Source organism: Polyodon spathula, chromosome 3 (genome assembly GCF_017654505.1).
Source record: "Polyodon spathula isolate WHYD16114869_AA chromosome 3, ASM1765450v1, whole genome shotgun sequence".
In the NCBI taxonomy this organism is placed as follows: domain Eukaryota; kingdom Metazoa; phylum Chordata; class Actinopteri; order Acipenseriformes; family Polyodontidae; genus Polyodon; species Polyodon spathula.
Window position 1 is genome coordinate 40,968,973 of NC_054536.1, and position 21,781 is coordinate 40,990,753.

Below are 21,781 nucleotides of genomic sequence, written 5' to 3' on the forward strand. Positions count from 1 at the left end.
TTATTTTGTGCTATTTTGTATTTGCGAAAAACACATCGCTCTAGTTATCTCCTTCTAAGGCGTTCATTTTTCCAATCTTTAACTATCCCGTTTTTAAAAGTAGTCTATTTCCCGCTCTGAAAAAAACTCTCGCAGCAAAAGTAAAGGCTTTGTACAATGGCAAGCCTGCCTGTTTGCCACTGAACTAGGCGACGTATCCCTCTCACAAAAATGAAATAGTGCTGATCACAGTTGCTGTTCACGACTCTGCTGTGAACAACTTCCCGGCGCTGCGGAAATAATCAAGAAAACTAAACCGAAACTTAAATATCAATTATAAAGAAATAGTGTGCTTTCTAACATTTACAGATCGAAGACAACATCAACTGTAGTTGCATTACTGCTTGGACAACACACATTGAAATGGAAACTTTTTTGTAGACCTGGTTTTAAATAAGAACTTTCACAACAATAAACACCTTCTGTTTTTATTACTTTATTTAAAAGGTGGACATAAAAACTAAATACAATTTACTGTTTTTCAGGTTCCAACTGTACTCTAAATTACTTAATTGGACTAATAAAGTGCTTATTAGCTTAATTAGACCAATGAAGTAATTTAGGGTACAGTTGGAACAAAAACCAGGAGGGACACTGGCCCTCCAGGACCAGGATTGGAGACCCCTGCTCTACAGTATTATAGGTTTATCACAGTGGTGGACAACTCAGGCCATGGAGGACCGGTGTCCCTCCTGGTTTTTGTTCTAACCATACCCTAAATTAAGCTTCTAATAAGGTCCAATAAAGTACTTCAGTGTGCAGCTGGAATAAAAACCTGCAGGGACACCGGCCCTCCAGGACAGAGTTGTGCACCACTAGTTTATCATAACAACCCATAGATCAGTCAAACTGAGGCAAATCCTAACACAAACCTGATTCATATTTTAGTGAATGGTTCTGTGGCAGGGCATGCCCCTGGGAATAATATATTTTGTTAAATAAATAAAATATGATTTTGTTTTGATTCTAAATAACATTTGGTTACATTTTGTAAAAACTAAGTGTGTGCCAGATGTGGCATGGCGGGGAGGTTAGACTTCCCTGTCTGTCTGAAGTTTAATGTGCAGCAGGTGGCCAGGTGTTAATTGACTAACTGATTATGAATGAACACTGGGGCCTGAATGCCAGTCCTTGGCCACCTTTTCTTTTGTAGCTGTTATTTCCCACTGCGCTTGGTTTAGTATTTTGTATTACCATCTACACGGTTTGTATATAGCCTTCCACACTAACTGCAATTAAAAAGCAGACTACCAACAAAAAACACAAGAATACAATTATTTGGCAACTACAATTTCAAATATTTTTTAAATGATACAAACTTAAATTTACACCTTCCCCCTCTCATTTCCTTGCCTTACTTTTACTTCGATCTGCCTGTGAAGAGATTTGAAAAGATGTCTGGCATATCAGACTGCATAGGTATAATGCTCCAGGCACAACACAGTGACAGCTCTCCCACTGTTACTTTAATCAAATAAAAACCCTCCCAGAGATCTACAGAAACCAAGTACAATCTAATAAAGGGTTAGTCTGTTAACACTGTACACACTGCAACAGAATACATTAGTAAAAATAATTGTAAAAACACAGCTGTAACATTTTCATGACTTAAAGTTCAGTTAATGTGAAACTGTCTTATTTATTTATTTATTCTAAACGGATCGTCTAAACAGTTAAAACATTTTTTAATGTTTTGGTTACATGCAAAACGCTGCAAAGCTAAAACACATTTAAGAAACTATAAATATGGTAATACTTAGTGAAACACTAATATTCATGCTGTAAGAACAACATTTTTACAAACAAGCCATAGATCTACACAGCTGTTGGGTGTTTTACATGTATAGTTACTGCAGCAATGTAATTTGAATGAGAAGCCATTTAGCGTGTTACTGGGGGGTAAACAGACTTTTGCTACTTTAGTGCAACCGGTGCATTTTCTACAAATATCTTTCATATCACATATGCACTTTCCTCAACTAATACAAATTTACTACACAATTTAATACAAATTTTGCTAGGCAAGCTAATTTCCATCCTGGAATAAATACCTGTTATTTCTTTTGCCAACGTTATTGTCCAATATACTATCCAGTTCCAAAGTAACTTTAGATTTCTTTAAGAAATGATTAGGCTACACCTCAACTGTATGGATCAATTCTATGATTTCTGTTCTTATCAGATTACAGCTCATACCTACATCAGCAACATTACTATCTGCTGTGTTACTGGATTTGGATACCTAGGGCCAGGTTTATGAAGCTCATCAAATGCTGCCACATTGTTTTCATGACATGAAAATGAAACAGTTAATGTTGCAATATTAGTAATAGAACATGCAGACACCCCAAGTCATCAAATTCACCAAATCAGTTGGTTATTGCTAATTTTGTAACATTAAGAGTTTAACTTTCACCTCACAAAGTAGAACTTTGCAATTTAATAGTTTAACAGTTTTTTTTTTTTTTCTATCAGATACTCAATAACAAGACAGAAATGATGCAGGCATGCTTTAAGGTGCATTTTTTCAGAAATAACTGAAAACCAGAAGTATATATATTTTCGGTTTCCTTCTGGCACATTTCTTAGGCACAGTGCTTGACAGTAACTTGGACAAAATAACAATGAGCTGCATACTTATAATGTATTTTATGTATAGGAATATCTGTCTAAAACCCCAGCCAAAGTTTATAGTTCTACAAAGCACAACATCATATGTGTTTTGACTAGATTGTGTCGTCATTACATCATTACTGCATTTACTGTTTTTGGTATCCCCTGTTCTTATACAATATCCCTGACCAAGCATGGACTTGTACAATGTTCTTAATTACTTTTATTAACTTTGTTGTTATAAATGTATCAATGAACCAGATTTATTATGTGTTTCAATGAGTAAAATAATATGGGGCAGGAGTTGCAATTTACATAGCAAACAATGTGACAAAAAGTAGCTTAAAAAAATAAAATAAAAGCATATTCAAAAGCTCTAATTGAGCAATGACTAGATGCATTTACCCTTGGTTTTATTCGTAAATATCAGTACTCTGGAATGACCCTCATTATGTACATCACACACATATTTATTATTGTTTTTTATATAAACTAACAAACATTATTATTAAAACAAATTTATTTAAAAAAATAGTTTGACACTGAAATTCCAACATTATTGCATTGCTCAAAATGTATTGATAAATCTACGGTCCTTGTAATATTTTCATTTTTTTTCATGTAATGATATGCTTTAGTTTAGGTGTGGAATGTGTCAGTTTTAATACTCTAATATTCTATACATCTACAAACTGCACATCCTTTTTACAACAAGAACACTGAACACATTTTCACTATCCAAAATCTTAATTTTCACTACACATAACAAATGCACAGGGAATAATGAACATCAACAAACAATTCAATTCAATTAAATAACCATTCAAAAGATATATTTGGATATGTAAACCTTATTTAAAAAGAGTTTTTTAACAGCAACAAGGCATGGATTTTAAAATCACAATCTTACTGAAATGCACATTTTCAGCAAAACAGTTTAGAAACATCCTACATCCTGTTTTGTTGGTCTCCCTTTATGTGTACATTGCTTTACATTTATATTAATGCATTTAGGTCCAAATAAATTATAGATCTGCCCTACAGAAAGCCAATAAACTATTTAAAACAAAGGTGCTAAACCAGATTTAAAATACATCCCTAAATACTGTGTATGTACAAGGAATTACAGGCTGCATTACATCAGACTATGGAGTGAAATATGGAGTGTGCAATATTATTCCGTGGTCTCAATACATGCTATATTAAAAAAATAAAAAATAAAACCATATACCTAAAATGTTACTTTTCACTAGTTTGTAATGGCTGGTTGGTTTATATTTTATACAAACATGTAGGGATATGTATTTAACCTCTTTTGACCTCTGGCCTACTAAATAAAACAAATAGGTATTTAATGGTTCTAAAATATGATAATGCAATTTATCGCATATAGGTACAGATTGAGAATACTCATAAATAAAGCATAACTGATGCAGATGTGCTTGTGGATTGTGTAATGACACAGTGGTCTGTCACACTTTTCTTTACACAGGCTGGAGCACCAGCTGTTCATAAAGATAGACACAGTAATACTGTTTTACTTCCAGCATCTCATTACATGTTCCCAGATAGCACATCCTTTCAAAGTGAACACCACTTCCTATAACTGCACTAGTATATCACTTGCACTAAGCAGGTTTTTATTTGAGGTCCAAAATCCAATGGACAGCATCCACTGACAGAAGAGTGCAGAGTAGTGTTTTCTTCGCAGCTTCTCCTTGGAATCAGACCTAGGAGTAAATAGTGATCACCTCCCGTCCACCACCTCGAACCAGAAGAACTCTGTTGAGGCCCTCTGTTAGGACTTCTAAAAACTCCATATCTGAAGAACTTCAGTCAAGGTTAATTAACTGTATCTCAGGTGACTTCCAACAGGCAGTAGCATAAGCCTTAGTTACCTCTCAAAATCTTTATCCAACTTTAGAGATTGAAATAAAATATGACATGGAATACACTACTTGTATTATCTTTTTTTTTTTTTTTTAAATTTAGTGTATCGACACAGTATTATATTTTATACATATAGCACTTCACAGATACTTTCTAAAATACCCTTTATTGTGATCAAATTGTTCTCCTACTCTAGCTAGACCTGGATTGTACCAGAAAAGCAGAAATGAAGGATACAGTTCTCATCCCCGCATTTGTTTTTCGGCGGTCCAGGCATGTTCAGCAACACCAGATGAGCATCCTGGGATTTATTTACAACCACCTCGTTAAGTTTCACAGCAGTGTGCATTCTCCTCACATTTGACTGATTCCTGCAACAGATAGATAACTGTGTCTCTCACAAATTGTATACACTGTATATTAACTACAAGGCAACTGAGTGTAACAATTACTGTAAATAATCCCAATGCGTACTACCTAGCATCGGCCTACAGATGGTGCCATACCTTTGTCAACAAAATAGGCATGCCGATTTAGCAGGCACCTGTTTGTACTGGATCATATTTGACTGATTGTAAAGCTTGGAAATATGTACCAGAAGACTGCTGAACTTTGAACCTCAGCCAATGACTTAAAGAATACATAAGGACCTTTTTATTTTACTGTGTTAAGTGTTCACATGTTCCCATGTGTTGCTACAACTGCTTCCGTAAGGTGTGTGCATTGTTTTAATTTTTAATTTTTTTTTTCACATTTTGACCACTTTTTTAAACTTTTAAATTGCATTCCCTGCCTCAAGATGGCTTCCCATGTACCAGCATGGAGCTCTCAGAACTACATTTTACCACCATCGTCCTGCTCACATATGTAACCAAGATGGATTTATCCGTGAGCAGGAGGATGCAGGTACATGGGAAGCCATCTTGAGGCAGGGAATGCAATTTAAAATATTTAAAAGTGGTCAAAATGTTAAAAAAAAAAAAAAAAAAAAACAAACAATTTAACAATACCCACACCTTATGTAAACAGTTGTATCAACACATGGGAACGTAATACAATAAAATAAAAAGGTCCTTATGTAACCTTTAAAAGAAAGGTTTAGAAGCAGCAGGCATAACAGTCACGAAATAACTGTACAAATGCAGCTGAAGAGTTTGTATGCACGGAGACCTCACTGCAAACCATTTAAAAAGAAAATTCATAAAATAAACCGTCTAAAATGATCTGGTTCAATGAGGCTAATATATAACATTTCCCCCCAGATTGACCACAGTATATTTGGAGAAACAAGCCTTCAATGAAGTAAACTGTGTAGGCATTGTGTAGCCTATCTCTGAGCAGAATTCACCAACAAGATGTAACATACTGGTTAAGAATGTTACAATAAACGTCTGCAAAATGAGGACACACAAAATACAAAAGCAGGGGGGGTCAATACTTTCGTCATGAACAAATACTTTAAATGAAATAAGTTTGTTTTTTTACAGAGATTATTAAAAAGTGGCTGAAGTTTACTAAATGTTTGTCTATATGCTAACTTGAATTATGGTATAATAAGCATAGGTTGCCATTACTTTTGTCTGTCACTGTAACACATCACCTTAGTATAAACATGGCAGTGTGGGACTTTTATGCTTGGTTGAGTATGGAAAATAAAACCTAGCTTTGATTAAATGTATTGTTGCAGTCATTGTGTGTTTTAATAATAAAAACCCCAATCAAACCAAATACCCACATATACAACCAGGGCTCACTTGAACTGAATCAACTTCCTTTTCAGGTTTTTTTCTACCCACATAAAATGAATGCCTCTCCTAAAAAAATCATTAGAAAAGTAATAAAGCAAACATCCCAAAACTACAATTACAACCGAGCCCCAAACAGTTTGAACGTCATGTTGAACGTTAAACTGTAGCAGGGCACATGCGAAAATGTAAACAACACTGAGCTACAGTGAGTTCCAAACTTAAAACAGTTTCTTGTTGTTTAGGTAAGTGCTTTGATCAGTTCAGCAATCTCAAGAAATGTGTGGAAGGTTGCAAAAGTGATGAAGAGTTCAAGAGCTTGCTAGCACTCCAAAAATGGGCCAAATATTTCGACAGGTCCAAAAACACAATGTCACTCAGCACTGTGAAAGATTGCACAGTTCTTTGCTGTTCCCTCTCACAATGCAAATGTAGAGCAAGTTTTTTCACCGATGCAAAGCCAGTTGACAAAGGAAAGGAACAACCTGACTGGCAAGTCTCTGAAAGGGATCGTGCTCGTACAGCACAACTTCAGGCAGACATCTTGCAAAGACTTTCAGAGCTACTTCAACCACTGCTGATAAAGATATGCTCTGCACAGAAATATGCATGGGCACAAAAAGAACCACAGTGGGAAAGGGATTTTTGCTGCACAGATGTGACAGTTATCTTGCAAACACTTTTTTGACTGCTAAGCAACAGAGTATTGACTGTAAAAAGTTACATGTATGTTAGATGCAGGCCATTAATTTTTTTTTTTTTTTTTATAAATCATTTTCAGATGTTCAAAGTAGAAGAACATTACAGTTTAATTTAAATTTATTTTTTCCATGTTCACTTTGCACAACGAAAGACTAATCTTAAATAAAAATTGGTCTTGCCAGTCAGCAACCCCCCTGGGTAGTGTCATCTTCTTCTTAAGGTTCTGAAATATGGTAACTCTACCCTAGGGCCATGCAAGAAGAAAATAAAACCCCCCCAAAAAAAAAAAAAAAAAAAAAAAAAAAGCACTGCAAAGCACTGCTGTCTGAAACCTTACATACAATAAACTAAAATCTGGCTTTTATAGATAAATTATTTAGTTTCAGGGTGTATATAATACCTTAGTATGACAAACTTTTTCGTCGATTCAAACCTTGTTCCTGTCCTAACTAGTTATTAATTAGATGCAAAGAGAAATCTGTTTTATTTACAGTTTTTAATTAAGGCTGTTTTATAAATACAGAGCGTCTTGCTCCATAGGTCATTTTTGTACGGCATATACAAATGTCTCTTTGAAAAAATACATACGTTTGGAGCAATGCAAATTACTTACTTCTAGTAAGGATTATAATGACCAAATGTGTCTATAGCTTGTCATTAAAGGTGCAATTCCTATATAAAAACAAGCCAGCCACAGCCCTATATAGCAGTGCATCATATTGAATGGACTTGTACCTCTTTAGAAAAATAGTTTAGATTCGCAAACTACATAAAAAGGACATCGCATTTGCAGATCATTAGTGCATGTGCGTAAACAGCACATTGTCAAAATATTAGTGCAATCCATAACCCAGGTAAATAATGACACATTGTAATTGATCTGACAAAATTGCATGTGATACATGTGTCTGTTTTATTTTCTCTTTATTAAAAAAAGGAAACAAAGAAGTATAATATAACTGAAAGCCTCGATTCAACACACTGCTAGTTCATTTTTCAACTGGGTAAACCAAACCAAGACAAAACTGCTCGGACAGGCCACTACAATAATACGAAACGTCTTTAAAACTATTTTAACACAATTACTTCATCACTATAAATATTAAAAATCTTTAATTTATGAAAATACTCACGGACAAAGTTCGTTCGTTCGCTGTAGACACATTATTAAAACCCGATGGTAGTGAATTTGAGGCTTCACGACAGCACTGCTGTCAGCAAGAGTTCAGAGTTCCGCCTCCTCTGGCTTTTCCCCCAGACCCAGCTGGTATCTAAATTGTTGAAACTTCAAATTAAAAGGCTAAATTGAGTTTTTAAAGGCGAAATTTCAAGTTTTTATTTTTTTTTCTCATGTGACCGTAGGGCTCTTACATAGATTTATATTGCATTGATTAGATTTTTTTCTCCTTTCCCGATATCCCAAAAATGATCTGATTGTAATTATTGGTTTGATTTATTTTTTGAATAAAAAACAACTTTATATTACGTATATAAAAATATATTATATTGCAATCTACATTTATTTCTGTCAGTTCTCCCCATATATATGCTCTGGAAAAAAAAAGGTTGATTTAATTTCTTTCCCCTCCCCAAAAAAGCACTACTAATATAAATATTTTATTTCTGATTTTAAAAAAGGACTTTGCTTTATATTATTATTATTTTTATTTATTTTTTTACTCTCCCCTCACAACACACGTTGTAACTGTATAGGCTCTAATTGTATTATTGCAATTTTTTCAGAAATGTATTTGTACTGGGCAGTAGAGGTTACTTTGGGGAGAAAATGTCAAGGCGGCACCTTAGTGCACAGTCTGTTGCTAACCTCCTAATGGAGCCAGGCTCAGATTGATTTTGTGGCAAAAGACTGGCAGTGAATATGAGCCAAGTGACATATCCTCATATAACATGGATGTTATTTAAAAAAAAAAAAACGTTTTTAAATAAATAAAAAGATGAACATAATCTCTTAAGCATTACAATTTCAGAGTATTCGAATACTCAATCCAATGCCACTCTCCTTTACATACTAGTGTACATAAACCTCCCAAACATTGGCATTTAAAATTAGGACTTGTGGCAATCCAAACACACAGTCAAGTAATAAACGTTTTAAAAAAAAGAAATGCATAGCAGATATTTTTCTTCAAACTCTTAGCAACAAATAGCAACAAAACTTGATTAAAAGAATTGTATTTTATTTAAACACGCTCTGCTGACATTGTCAGGATCAAAATTGCATGCCGTACACCAAAACACATGACTATTAACAAAATTTGCTTAAGACTTGCAATATTCAGGAGCATTCACTGCATGTACAGCATGCCGAGATGTTGATATAAAAGGTGGAGGGTTCTCAGCTGAATTGTACAATCCAAATAATTATATTTTGTGAGATTTATATAATATTTTGAGAAATTATTATTATGATTAATACCAGTTTAATTGTCTTTTGCGATATGCATGGACTTCAGGAGATCTGTAAACATAAAACTACTCAAACATACTTAAATATTTTAAGACAGACGTGTAGTGGATAAAAAGTTGTATTAAAAAATTACTGGGATAATCTTCCACCTATTTCAAAAAGGCTGCATTTACGATTCACAACACTGTCCTCAAAGGGAATAATATGATCACGCCCTGTTCGGCCCTCTCTATAGCAAATGTTTCTATGGATGTCATCAGTAGCTCCATCCACAGTAATTTCTTAATGTTTTAACTTCAATTGTGAAGCACTGAACGACAATTTTGTTTGGCATAATTTACGTACCACCGTTTTTTCGTCCGGTTACTCAAAATACTTCTTATTTCTTTTCTTAAAAAAATATTTATTTTTATAATATTTCGCCTTTACTCTAGCACCGCTGCAATTGGATACGCGACTGACTGACTAAAATGAATACATTAAAAAAATATGTGTTTGGTGAAATTTGTCACATGACCGGTTATATGTCTAGCATATCATTAAACATTTGACCACTTTAGTTTTACAGTGATTTTTACTACATACAGTGACATTACCTCAGATTGCAGAAGGATTATGGATAACATGGTAAAAATGTTTTATTTATTTTTTGTTCCTGGGTAGTAAGTGTTATTTCCTAATTGCTTATGCCTCAAAAGTATAGAAAATGGCTATTATTCCCCACAAACTTTGCTTTTGTGACCAGGACAGTGAGATTTCAAAATATCACTATTTCCAATGGGAAAACGGGCAAATGTGTGTCTTTTCGTTCACATAAAGTCAGAAAAAAACAACATATGAATCCAAATTAACATGTGTTTATACTAAAGTAATACAAAAATGACTACAAAAGATTTAGAAGTGAGTAGTTTTTCGAGATTTACAATTATACTGTATTTACAGTAGAACATTTGGCACCCAGGTCTATGTCTATGACATCAGTAAGTCAATGTACACAGAGAATAAGTGCAGTATGAAAATTGGCAACCCAAGCCCGTGGAATGAGACCAATACTGTTACAAATCTGCACTAACGAGTTGGCCAGGATACAGGAGCAGTCTGCAGCCCCTGGATTCACTCTACATGACAAAGAGATTAAATTCCTGCTCTATGCAGGTGACCTGTCACCCACAGAACAGGTGCTGCAGCAGAGCCTGGCACTGCTTGAACAGTACTGTCACAAATGGTCACTGACAGTAAGCCTGGACAAGGCTACCTGGGTCTGACAATCAGTGTGTCAGGGAGTTTTAACCTGGCTATAAATGCATTAAAAGGACAAAGCATGCAGACTTTCTATGTCATACAAAAAAAAAAAAAAAAAAAAAAAAAAAAAAAAAAAAAAAAAATCAGCTTTACAAAATTAAACCACCAATACAAATGTGGATAACATTTTTGACAGAGTCATTTAGCCAATTTTTCTGTATGGTAGTGAAGTATGGGGTCCCCTTATGAACCCCGATTATAACAAATGTGGTCAAAGCCCAACAGAAAATTTCCATTAAGAATTCTGCAAAAAACCTCCTGCAGAGAGATTGCCTGGGGTATCTGAAAGGGAACATATGGCGATTTATGTGTAAAACATCCGATTCCCAAAATCCCCAAATTCTTCATTATACAAGCCGAGTATAGGTGGGTTTGAAATCCTGCCCTGGTGATGCATTGTTAATTATAGAGAATCTGGTCAAAGTCAACATTTGTATTTAGCCCTCACACATATGTCTACATAATAATCAACTTTTGACATGCATGTATTAAATAAAGGCCTACAGCTATGGCCAAAAGTTTTGCAACACCTAAAATTTTAGGATTCAGACATAAATTAAAAAAAAAAACAAACAAACAAACAAACAAACAACCATATGAACATAATTTAGATAGTTAATTTAATACCATGCAATTAAAGAAACTATAAAATGATATTGAAAAAGTGTACCGGAAGCCATAATAATAGTACAGATTTTAAAATTTTAAATTTGTCAGTTTTTCGATAAGTATAATTATTCAGCATGAAGCACAATTTGTTAATATTATATGGTAATGCAAAACTTTTGGCCATAGCAGTACAAACATATGAGATTATCAATCTTAATATTAAACCTGGCATGAACATTAGCAGTAGAAAGCGTAAACTGCTGGAACAAACAAAAAAAAAACAAACATGTTATTTAAAAAATATTAGTACATGCATTAAGATGAACTAAAATAGCTATTCTTTTATAGGTCTTTAATAATCTAATGGTGCAACAAAATCATGCACAATAAATTAATGGTCTGCACTAAATTATGTTCTTTTTTGTAAAATTAGTACAATTCTAGTTAGCATTATTTTGTGCCAGGTACAGTGCTAGAGCACATCAATGGCTGTTTAGTAAAGCATTTTTTTTTGCTTTTCAGATGTTAATAGCTTTGTAACAGCAATTCATACGTTTATGCATTATTAGACCATTATAACACCTGCATATGCTTTCCATATTAATAATGTCTACAGCCTAAAAAATGTCCTTGATCATTCAGGTCAAACTGAAGAAATATGTACCTATGTATTTATTTATTTTAATAAACGTACACTTGCAGAACACGAACATAACAGCATATGTTCTAGTGTCTTCTAGGGCAAGCAATTCTTAAGTTCTGTACTCTACTCAATTTCTTAATATGGAAAGCAGATGCTACATTATAAATCACACATGCTATATATTGTAGATCACATGCAAATAGCAAATAAAATACGACACCTTCCAGCTCACAGGACAAATATTTAAATGTATTTAAGTTTAAATAAAATGTATACAGTTTAGCAGTCAGAAAACTGTACTGCTAGATTTTAGAATATTCAAATAGTTTAGATAAAAAAAATGCAATTTGTTTTGTTTTTTGTGTGCTGAAAGGGAATAAAATTAAAATAAGCACCAAAACAGAACTATCACACACAGCCTAAAGTTAAAGTAAACAAGACTTACAGACTTTCCCATTCTCTAGAAGGAAGAAACAAAACAAAATCATAAAAAGGTTAGATTTTTACATCTATATCATTTTTATATATACGGTTCTGTGCAAAAGTTTTAGGCAGGTGTGAAAAAATGCTGTAAAGTAAGAATGCTTTAAAAAATAGACATGTTAATAGATTATATTTATCAATTAACTAAACGCAAAGTGAGTGAACAGAAGAAAAATCTACATAAAATCCATATTTGGTGTGACCACCCTTTGCCTTCAAAACAGCATCAATTCTTCCAGGTACACTTGCACAAAGTCAGGGATTTTGTAGGCATATAGTCAGGTGTATGATTAAACAATTATACCAAACAGGTGCTAATGATCATCAATTCAATATGTAGGTTGAAACACAATCATTAACTGAAACAGAAACAGCTGTGTAGGAGGAATAAACCTAGGTGAGGAACAGCCAAACTCAGCTAACAAGGTGAGGTTGCTGAAGACAGTTTACTGTCAAAAGTCATACACCATAGCAAGACTGAGCACAGCAACAAGACACAAGGTAGTTATACTGCATCAGCAAGGTCTCTCCCAGGCAGAAATTTCAAGGCAGACAGGGGGTTTCCAGATGTGCTGTCCAAGCTCTTTTGAAGAAGCACAAAGAAACGGGCAACGTTGAGGACCGTAGACGCAGTGGTCGGCCAAGGAAACTTACTGCAGCAGATGAGAGACACATCATGCTTACTTCCCTTCGCAATCGGAAGATGTCCAGCAGCGCCATCAGCTCAGAATTGGCAGAAAACAGTGGGGCCCTGGTACACCCATCTACTGTCCGGAGAAGTCTGGTCAGAAGTGGCCTTCATGGAAGAATTGTGGCCAAAAAGCCATACATCCGAAGTGGAAACAAGGCCAAGCGACTCAACTGTGCAGGAAAACACAGGAACTTGGGTGCAGAAAAATGGCAACAGGTACTCTGGACTGATGAGTCAAAATGTGAAATATTTGGCTGTAGCAGAAGGCAGTTTGTTCACCGAAGAGCTGGAGAGTGTTACACGAATGAGTGTCTGCAGGCAACAGTGAAGCATGGTGGAGGTTCCTTGCAAGTTTGGGGCTGCATTTCTGCAAATGGAGTTGGGGTTTTGGTCAGAATTAATGGTCTCCTCAATACTGAGAAGTACAGGCAGATACTTATCCATCATGCAATACCATCAGGGAGGCATCTGATTGGCCCCAAATTTATTCTGCAGCATGACAACGACCCCAAACATACGGTGAAAGTCATTAAGAACTATCTTCAGCGTAAAGAACAAGGAGTCCTGGAAGTGATGGTATGGCCCCTGATCTCAACATCATCAAGTCTGTCTGGGATTACATGAAGAGAGAGAAGCAACTGAGGCTGCCTAAATCCACAGAAGAACTGTGGTTAGTTCTTCAAGATGTTTGGGCCAACCTACCTGCCGAGTTCATTCAAAAACTGTGTGCAGGTGTACCTAGAAGAATTGATGCTGTTTTGAAGGCAAAGGGTGGTCACACCAAATATTGATTTGATATAGATTTTTCTTCTTCTGTTCATTCACTTTGCATTTTGTTAATTGATAATATAAACTATTAACATGTCTATTTTTGAAAGCATTCTTACTTTACAGCATTTTTTCACACCTGCCTAAAACGTTGCACAGTATTATATATATATATACACATACATACATACATACATACACTTACTTAACTAGACCCTTAATTGAACTGATAATTTGCTTAATTAGACCTTTATATAGTTTCCAGCTTTTAAACAGATGCAAAGTTCAAGTTACTTAGAAAATGTTATAAAATAAAATAACCAGCAATTCTGGATTTACTTAATATTAATAAGATTTGCAGTACAGCCACCTGGAAGACAAATCATAAGTAATAAACCTACAGAATGGACTTATAATGTTCAAACCTTACAGATTAATTAGTGTGGTGAAAGTAGGAACACCTTTAAGTAATCCCTCCATGGCGTGTAACGATTTACTGTGTACTGATGATACTTTGTTTAGATTATATATTGTACCATTGTAGAGGTATGTATTGTGCTACAAGACCAGAAGCACAATATAGCTCATTGTAGTTCACCAAATGATTTTTGAATGAAGAATTAGTGCGATAGTCTGGCCAATTTGTTGGCAATTTTTTAGCCTGGTTTTCTCCCCAATTTAGCATGCCCAATTATTATCTGTATCCTCGGCTCACTGCTTGCAACCCCCTGCCGGGAAACGGCGGCTGGAGCACGCATCCTCTGAAGTGCTTTTCGTCGAATATAACCCATACTGTATATTTTAAAAGTTGGCCACACGAGATCTCAGAAACAATACTGTCTCCCACACTCAACTACTGAAAAAGGGTACTTACGGTTTCATGTTGAAAAGGTCCCTGACCCCCATTCCTGCTGGTTCTCTGTTTCTGTTCCTTTCAGCAGTGAACTTCTCTTTGGTCCACGTCATGTGGACTCGATCTGGAACAGCATCAACCTTCTTGCTAATGGCAGCGTGTGACGCTGTGTTTCTGTCGTGGATTAACTGGGCCTGAGGTGAACAAAATGGAGCACTGAAGCACTTCTCAAACATCTTGAGCATTGCAGCTTCACCCAGGTGCAGCTGAAACGTGCATCAGACTTATGTGATCAACCTTGTGATGCAATATGAATGAAAATCCAGTAGTTCTTAAATAACAAGGATGAACGCAGTGGGCTTATTAATAGGATGATACGATTACTTCTCGTATTTGCTACGCAGGGGTACTTGCACAATACCTGTAAATGGACGCATTTTACTTATAAATTGTTGCTTTTTTTTTGTTTAATCCTTAATATAATATTAATGTACAAGTAGGCTACAGTCTATACAGTTCCAACATTACTGAACCATTGCCCCAGTTAGCAAGTATTAAAGGCACAGAGAAAGGGACAGAGCCTGCAGGGGGACCAGCGAGCAAACCAGAGAATCTTCACCGATGTTGGCATACGCCACACTAAACCTTGAGTATCTGCCATTCACTTAACAAAACAAGTAGCATCAGATCACAGACTGCAAACTACAGGCTTCTCAAAAAGTATTACATAATGATAAGGATTAGCAGGCCATCGTCACAAAACTTTAACTCACATTTTATTTAAAGATCTTTTTTATAAGAATGTTTGCAAATATTCTCTAAAGTGGTTTTAAACAGTATTATAACACTTCTTTGCAACAGTTGAAAAATGTTTAATGAATACCAAACTGTAAATAAAAATAGCCTTTGAATAAAGTGAGAGTTTTTGTGTGAATGTTACATTATAGATATAGAATATGAAATGGCGCAGGCGAGGAAAATTATAGTTGACAGGAGGGTAGGCTTTGACATACAGTACAGGTATTGGGATAACAGAATACTTTGAGTGCCACTCTTTCTTATTATGGAAAACAATATATATAATATATATATAATATAATCTAGATATATATATATATACACACACACATGCTGTATATAATGAGAAAGGGCAACACAACTGTTGCCCTTTCTCATTATATGTATCATATAGCATGCAAGTGCCATGTTGTGTACATTTAAATACTTACACAATATTTATAATATGTATGTTTGACATGCTGCAGATACTGTATGCCTGTTTCACATGGGCAACAGTAAAAGGCAACAGTTGTAAAGACTATGGAATATTTCTAAAATGTATTTTTTAATTTAAGCAGATTTATGTTTTATGTAGTAATACTTTAGTTTCCTTTAAAAGAAGGATGTTTGATAAGTCTTATTCCAACCTTCAGTTATTTTCATTCATTTTTAACTGGCTAATTTTAAATTTCACATTTAGTTTAGTATGGTTTGCTGTGGCACTCCAAGTATTGGACTGGGAATAGCATTGGGAGCAGTCACAAGTACTTGGACTACCTCTTCCTCTTTGTCAGCGAGCTGTATGACAATTTCATCTTGTTCAGACTGATTAGAGTGGATCTTTCTTCTAATGGAGCTACGAGACCCATCAGTGATGCTCTGAATCTGGGACACAATGGTCACCATGTACAGAGAGCAAACAAAACAGGAGAGTCAACAGTCAGTTATATTGAAGCAACACTAAAATACTGCTGTTCCAGGAACACAAGCCATCTGTTTTATTAGTTCTGTCAAATCAGAAAGGGCCAAACCAACCAAAAGAAATAGGATTAAAGTTGGGTATGTTAAAATCAAGAAATTGTACTCAACCATATACTTAAAAAAAAAAACAAAAAAATGCCTAGTATTGAACACTAACTTTTGTTATTGATCAATCCAATAGTTAACTTTTACTCTTTTTAACCTTAACTCTGCAAGACTAAAATCACACTAATCTCTACTTAACTCATTGAGGCACATAGAAGCACAACCCCAGTCACAAAATAACATACGGTTGAGCAATGTAGTTATATCACTATAATAATTATAACCGCTTCAGTCCTTGTATTAATCTTTTATTGTTGCATTTTTTATTAAATAAAAAAAAAAAACATTGATGAATTTGTGTAATCCAATGATTTCATATTCAATGATCCACATTTAAAAGCTTTTTTACTCATCCCCCCACCAAAAAACAACAATTTTTTAATCTTGTTCACTGTGCATGGAAGTCTCTGCTGTTGATTTGATACACGCGAGTATATATATATTATATATATATATATATATATATATATATATATATATATACACACACACACACACACACACACACACACACACACACACACACACACACACACACACAGTACCAGTCAAAAGTTTGAGTACACCTGCTTTTCATGATTATCTATGCTTTTAACTGTATAAACTTGTCTATAAATACTTAATATTTCATTATGTGATACATGTACTTATATAAGCTGATAATCATAAGTGAATTGCATTCACAAATTTAATTTTTAAATGAAAATGTAAATCTTGTGAATTTCAATGAAATGGTCACCCAAAGCAAGGGGATTTCAGTCTGAAGCTCAAGTTAGTTAAAAGTCTGAAATGTGAATAACACTGTGTTAGAACACTGGCCTAAGTATAAAAAGTGTCTTTGTTAGATGTTCTCCGAGTTAAGTAGCATGTTACCTAATTAACCTTTTGTCATCAATTAATGGTAACAGGTGAGGGTCCATGATTACTATAAATATAGGTAGCATAGGCACAAGTTTGTCATTCCTGAATATAAGGGAGCAGAAAATGGCAAAATACGCTCAGTTAAGCAAATAAAAAAGACAGCCTGTAATTACTTTATGAAATGAAGGTCAATCTTTAAGACAAATCGCAGGAACTTCGCAAGTGTCTGTAACTGCTATGGCCAAGACCATCAAACGATTTGAAGAAATCGTGGACCGAACAAGGTCAGGCAGGCCAAGGGTGACCTCAGAATCAGAGAACAAGTTCATTCGAGTCACAAGTCTGTGAAATCGGCAATTAACTGCCCCTGAAATACAAGCTCAGCTAAATGCTACTAGAAATAGAGATGTTTCAACATCAGCTGTTCAGAGGAGATTGCGTGAAGCTGTCCTAACTGGAAGAATTGCTGCAAAGAAACCATTGTTAAGAGTGCAGAATATGAGGAAGAGACTTGCCTGGGCCAAAAAACACAGAAACTGGATGCTTGAGGAGTGAAAGTTGGTCTTATGGACCGATGAATCAAAATTTTAAATATTTGGGTCCAACCGCCGAGTATTTGTAAGACACAGAGAGGGTAAGCGCATGAGTTCTGCATGTGTGGTTCAAACTGTAAAGCATGGTGGAGGCAGTGTCATGGTCTGGGGTTGCTTTGCTGGTGACAGAGTTGGTGATCTTTACCAAGTCCATGGCAAGCTCAACCAGCATGGCTATCATACCATAATTCAGAGGCCTGCCATTCCATCAGGATTACAGCTAGTTGGGCAGTCCTTCATGCTTCAACAAGATAATGACCCGAAACACACCTCAAAGTTGTGCAAGAACTATCTGGCGAAGAAGGAAAGTGAAGGACAACTGAATCTAATGACCTGGCCTGCCCAGTCTCCAGACCTCAATCCCATAGAACTTATATGGGACGAACTGGACAGAAGAGTCAAAGCAAAGCTACCCACAAGTGCCCTACATCTCTGGAAATTGCTGCAGAAAAGCTGGGAAGACATGTCGGGTGATTTCCTGCTGAAACTTGTTAACCGAATGCCTGGTGTTTGTGAGGCTGTTATTAAGGCAAAGGGTGGCTATTTGAGGAATCCAAGATTTAGAGACAATTTTCAATTTTCTTGAACACTGATACTCACTGTTTTGTATATTGTAATATGCGTTTTCATTTTCAAGTATTTACAGAAACGTATACAACGTAAAACATTGTCAATTATGAAAAAAGCCTAGTTTCCAACAAGTGTACTCAAACTTTTGACTGGTACTGTATGTGTGTGTGTGTGTGTGTGTGTGTGTGTGTATATATATATATAAAGCAGGTAGGGTTACCTCTCTTTCTCTTTCATTTCTGGAGAGCTGCATCTGCTTCAACATCTGAGATCTCTGCTCCATCACCAGAGTCTTTTCATACGTGAAGGCAGAGATGTCACTTTCATGCTGATCAATAAAATAATGAAACAGTATTTAATGCACAACATTCATGGTTTTTTAAATGTACTTACTGAATAACACATTTCTTTACTTTCTATAAAAAAATCAACAAACTAAAGATTTGCCACTGGGCACTAATGCTGTAAAAAAGGGCTTTGGAAATACTAAAAAAAAAAAAAAAAAAAAAAAAAAAAAACACACACACACACACATATTTACATATCTATAGTAATTGTTCCCTTGGAAAGAGAGTGCAGAAAAAATAATACATTGAAAAGGACAAAACAACGTGACAAAGTCACAAATCACAATAATTTGTACAATATGACAACTTACCATTTCAACTACCTCTACCTCTGCATTAAGTCTCAGGTGGTATAAAAACATCTGCAAGTCTTTCTTCATCTGAATATTATTATCAACCATTTGGGCTACAGTAAATATGCGCATTTTACATTTCCTCCACACCTGAAAAGAAATTAAGATTTTAACTGAATGGGGGGGGGGGGGGGGGTGCGGAAGAAAATTAGGTTTATATAGAAGCTGAACATTATTTAATGAGATTCAAATCAATACATCATCCATACTGCAAAGCTAAATAAATAGGTTTAAAATACCTAAATAGTCAAACCCAACATGGCTGCTTTAGAAATAAATGACAGTTGAATACCTTGTGCTGTTGAAGGAGGAACGGCAATAACATAAGCAGTCCTCCATCATGGACAATCCACCAGACATCAATGGTTCCATTGCTGAAGCGCTCTTGGTTGCTAGGAAATGAGTCAATGTTTTTAGCAACCAGCAGAGCCTGGTGTGCCGCAGTCGTCTCCCTTACAGTCTCTGCAATTCAAAAGGGAAAAATCATAATACGGTAGTATCCGCATATAGGAACACCTCTTAAGAGAACACTTCGCCTCTCTAAGGGAACACCCTTGTGTTGAAACACTTTTCCCATTGTAAATGCTCCGGCTAAAAAAGTAGGAACTTCGCAGTGCACCGCATCGCTACAAAATGGCATGTAAACAAATGGAAAAATGCACCACTGTTTCTCTTGCTACACAAAGGTTTGAAAAAAATCAGTCACAAGTGGTCAAGCAATTTAATGTTTCTCATTCTAGTGAGTTGCTTCAACATGCTGTTAAACACTGTGCATGTCTTCCATATTGCTGCTGCATTGCTGTGACGTGTGTAGGGGTGCTGTGTTAATTTAGTTTGACAGTTAGTTTATTAACGTTAAGTTAACCCTAAGTACGCCCATTATTTTTGCCTCTGCCATCGTGAAACACATCCTCCTGCTAATTTCACAGTAAACAGCGATTTAATCTTTTTGACCGTGTTGTTTTGCTTTAGCTTTATTAATGTTAGTTTGTCTGTTACTCTAGTTTACTCTGTTACTCTAGTTTATTAACATACACTTGCCTATTGTTTTGCTTTTACATATTGAGTTAATTTCATACGTTGATGAGAACACTTTGGTTATAAGAACACTTTGCTTGCTTCCCGACGGGACTACTGTACCAGTATCCTGCTAATTGACCGGATATGCTCTTTTAGGTATCCAGCAATTGTCACATTTCAGATATAATTTTACTTTTAAATTATCCCCCAGAGGTACAACTTAGTTTGATTAATAGCATCCTACAGTTGCAAGCACTTGTCTCAAAATGTGATGTTATGTGTTATAAGTGTAACATTTCACTTTCAACTTTGTGCAGAAGAAGGAAAAAGGAATGGCACCTACCAATAAAATTCCTCCAGGAGACGGGATCCTCTTGTTGTTTCCACAAATTTGGCCAGGCCATGAGAACAGTGTTGTGCTTCATTCCTCCCAAGCCTGCAGACTGGATGAGGTGGGAAACCCCATCTCGTAGATTAGAAGAGACCACAACGTGACAGAAACCTTTGGTCTTCTCTGCAGCCATTGTAGACTTAACATTCTTTAAAGTAAAATAAATAAATAAATACAATTAAATAACTAAAATAACAGTGTATTAACTAGTGCTGGGACGAACTCGGAATATTCATGTTCAGATATCTGTTCAAGATTCAGTATTTGAATATTTGTTAATTTGTAAAAAATTATCACAGCAATTATATGTAACACTATCAATGTTGATAAATACCACAGAAGTAAGAATAGTTTGTGATGGCTCTACTTTAAATACAAAACAAAGGGTGCCATACAATAGTTATGATTAAAAAAAAAAAAAAAAAAATCTTACATAGACACTGCTTTTATATACATTATATTTATTCACCATTTTATTTGTCTTTTATTACATTCCACATAAAAACTAGGATCACAACATAAAAGAAAAACACAAAACATTTATTTTTTAAGTTGGGCCTGTGTTGTAAAATGTGAGGCATTTGGAGTGATGCACCTCATCTGTATTATACAGCAGACAAACAGGGCAGACCTAGGAGCACCCAACAATGCCCGGTCAAAGTACAAAATTAATCTCAAAGATATTTAATTTTATGTTTTCAGGGAACAGAGACAGAGCTACGATTGAAGAGCTTGTTTGACCCGCCTACCTGAGTAGTGACATTCACTCACTCATCTCATTCACAAAAACTACTCTCCAGTATCCAGTTTCTGAAAATAGGCATATATTTAAAAAAGTATTATTTTTTATTTAGTAGTCGCCAATTATTTTTTTATTATTTTACTCCAATTTAGGATATCCAATTATTATGTAAGCTTGGCTCACTGCTACCACCAATGCGCTGACTCAGGAGAGCTGAAGACGAACACACGCTGTCCTCTGAAGCGTGTGCTGTCAGCCGACCACTTCTTTTC

At 35.3% G+C, this 21,781-nt stretch overlaps 1 protein-coding gene across 5 annotated transcripts in view; it reads right to left on the reverse strand.

Annotated features, from left to right (window-relative positions):
- Positions 1–2,862: 2,862 nt before the first annotated feature.
- LOC121313091 (solute carrier family 12 member 7-like) overlaps positions 2,863–21,781 on the reverse strand; it is a 94,535-nt gene continuing 75,616 nt past the window's right edge. For 4 of the 5 annotated variants that reach the window (XM_041245249.1, XM_041245250.1, XM_041245252.1 and 1 more), the window contains 9 exons: positions 20,720–20,915; positions 19,649–19,818; positions 19,315–19,446; positions 18,877–18,984; positions 16,324–16,431; positions 14,788–14,960; positions 12,417–12,431; positions 4,780–4,913; positions 2,863–4,474 (listed from right to left, as the gene is read on the reverse strand). In XM_041245249.1, coding sequence (XP_041101183.1) covers positions 4,383–4,474; positions 4,780–4,913; positions 12,417–12,431; positions 14,788–14,960; positions 16,324–16,431; positions 18,877–18,984; positions 19,315–19,446; positions 19,649–19,818; positions 20,720–20,915 — 1,128 coding nt within the window. In that variant the 3' untranslated portion in view covers positions 2,863–4,382. The remainder of the gene's footprint in view (positions 4,475–4,779; positions 4,914–12,416; positions 12,432–14,787; positions 14,961–16,323; positions 16,432–18,876; positions 18,985–19,314; positions 19,447–19,648; positions 19,819–20,719; positions 20,916–21,781) is intronic. The other variant, XM_041245251.1, reaches the window with a different exon arrangement.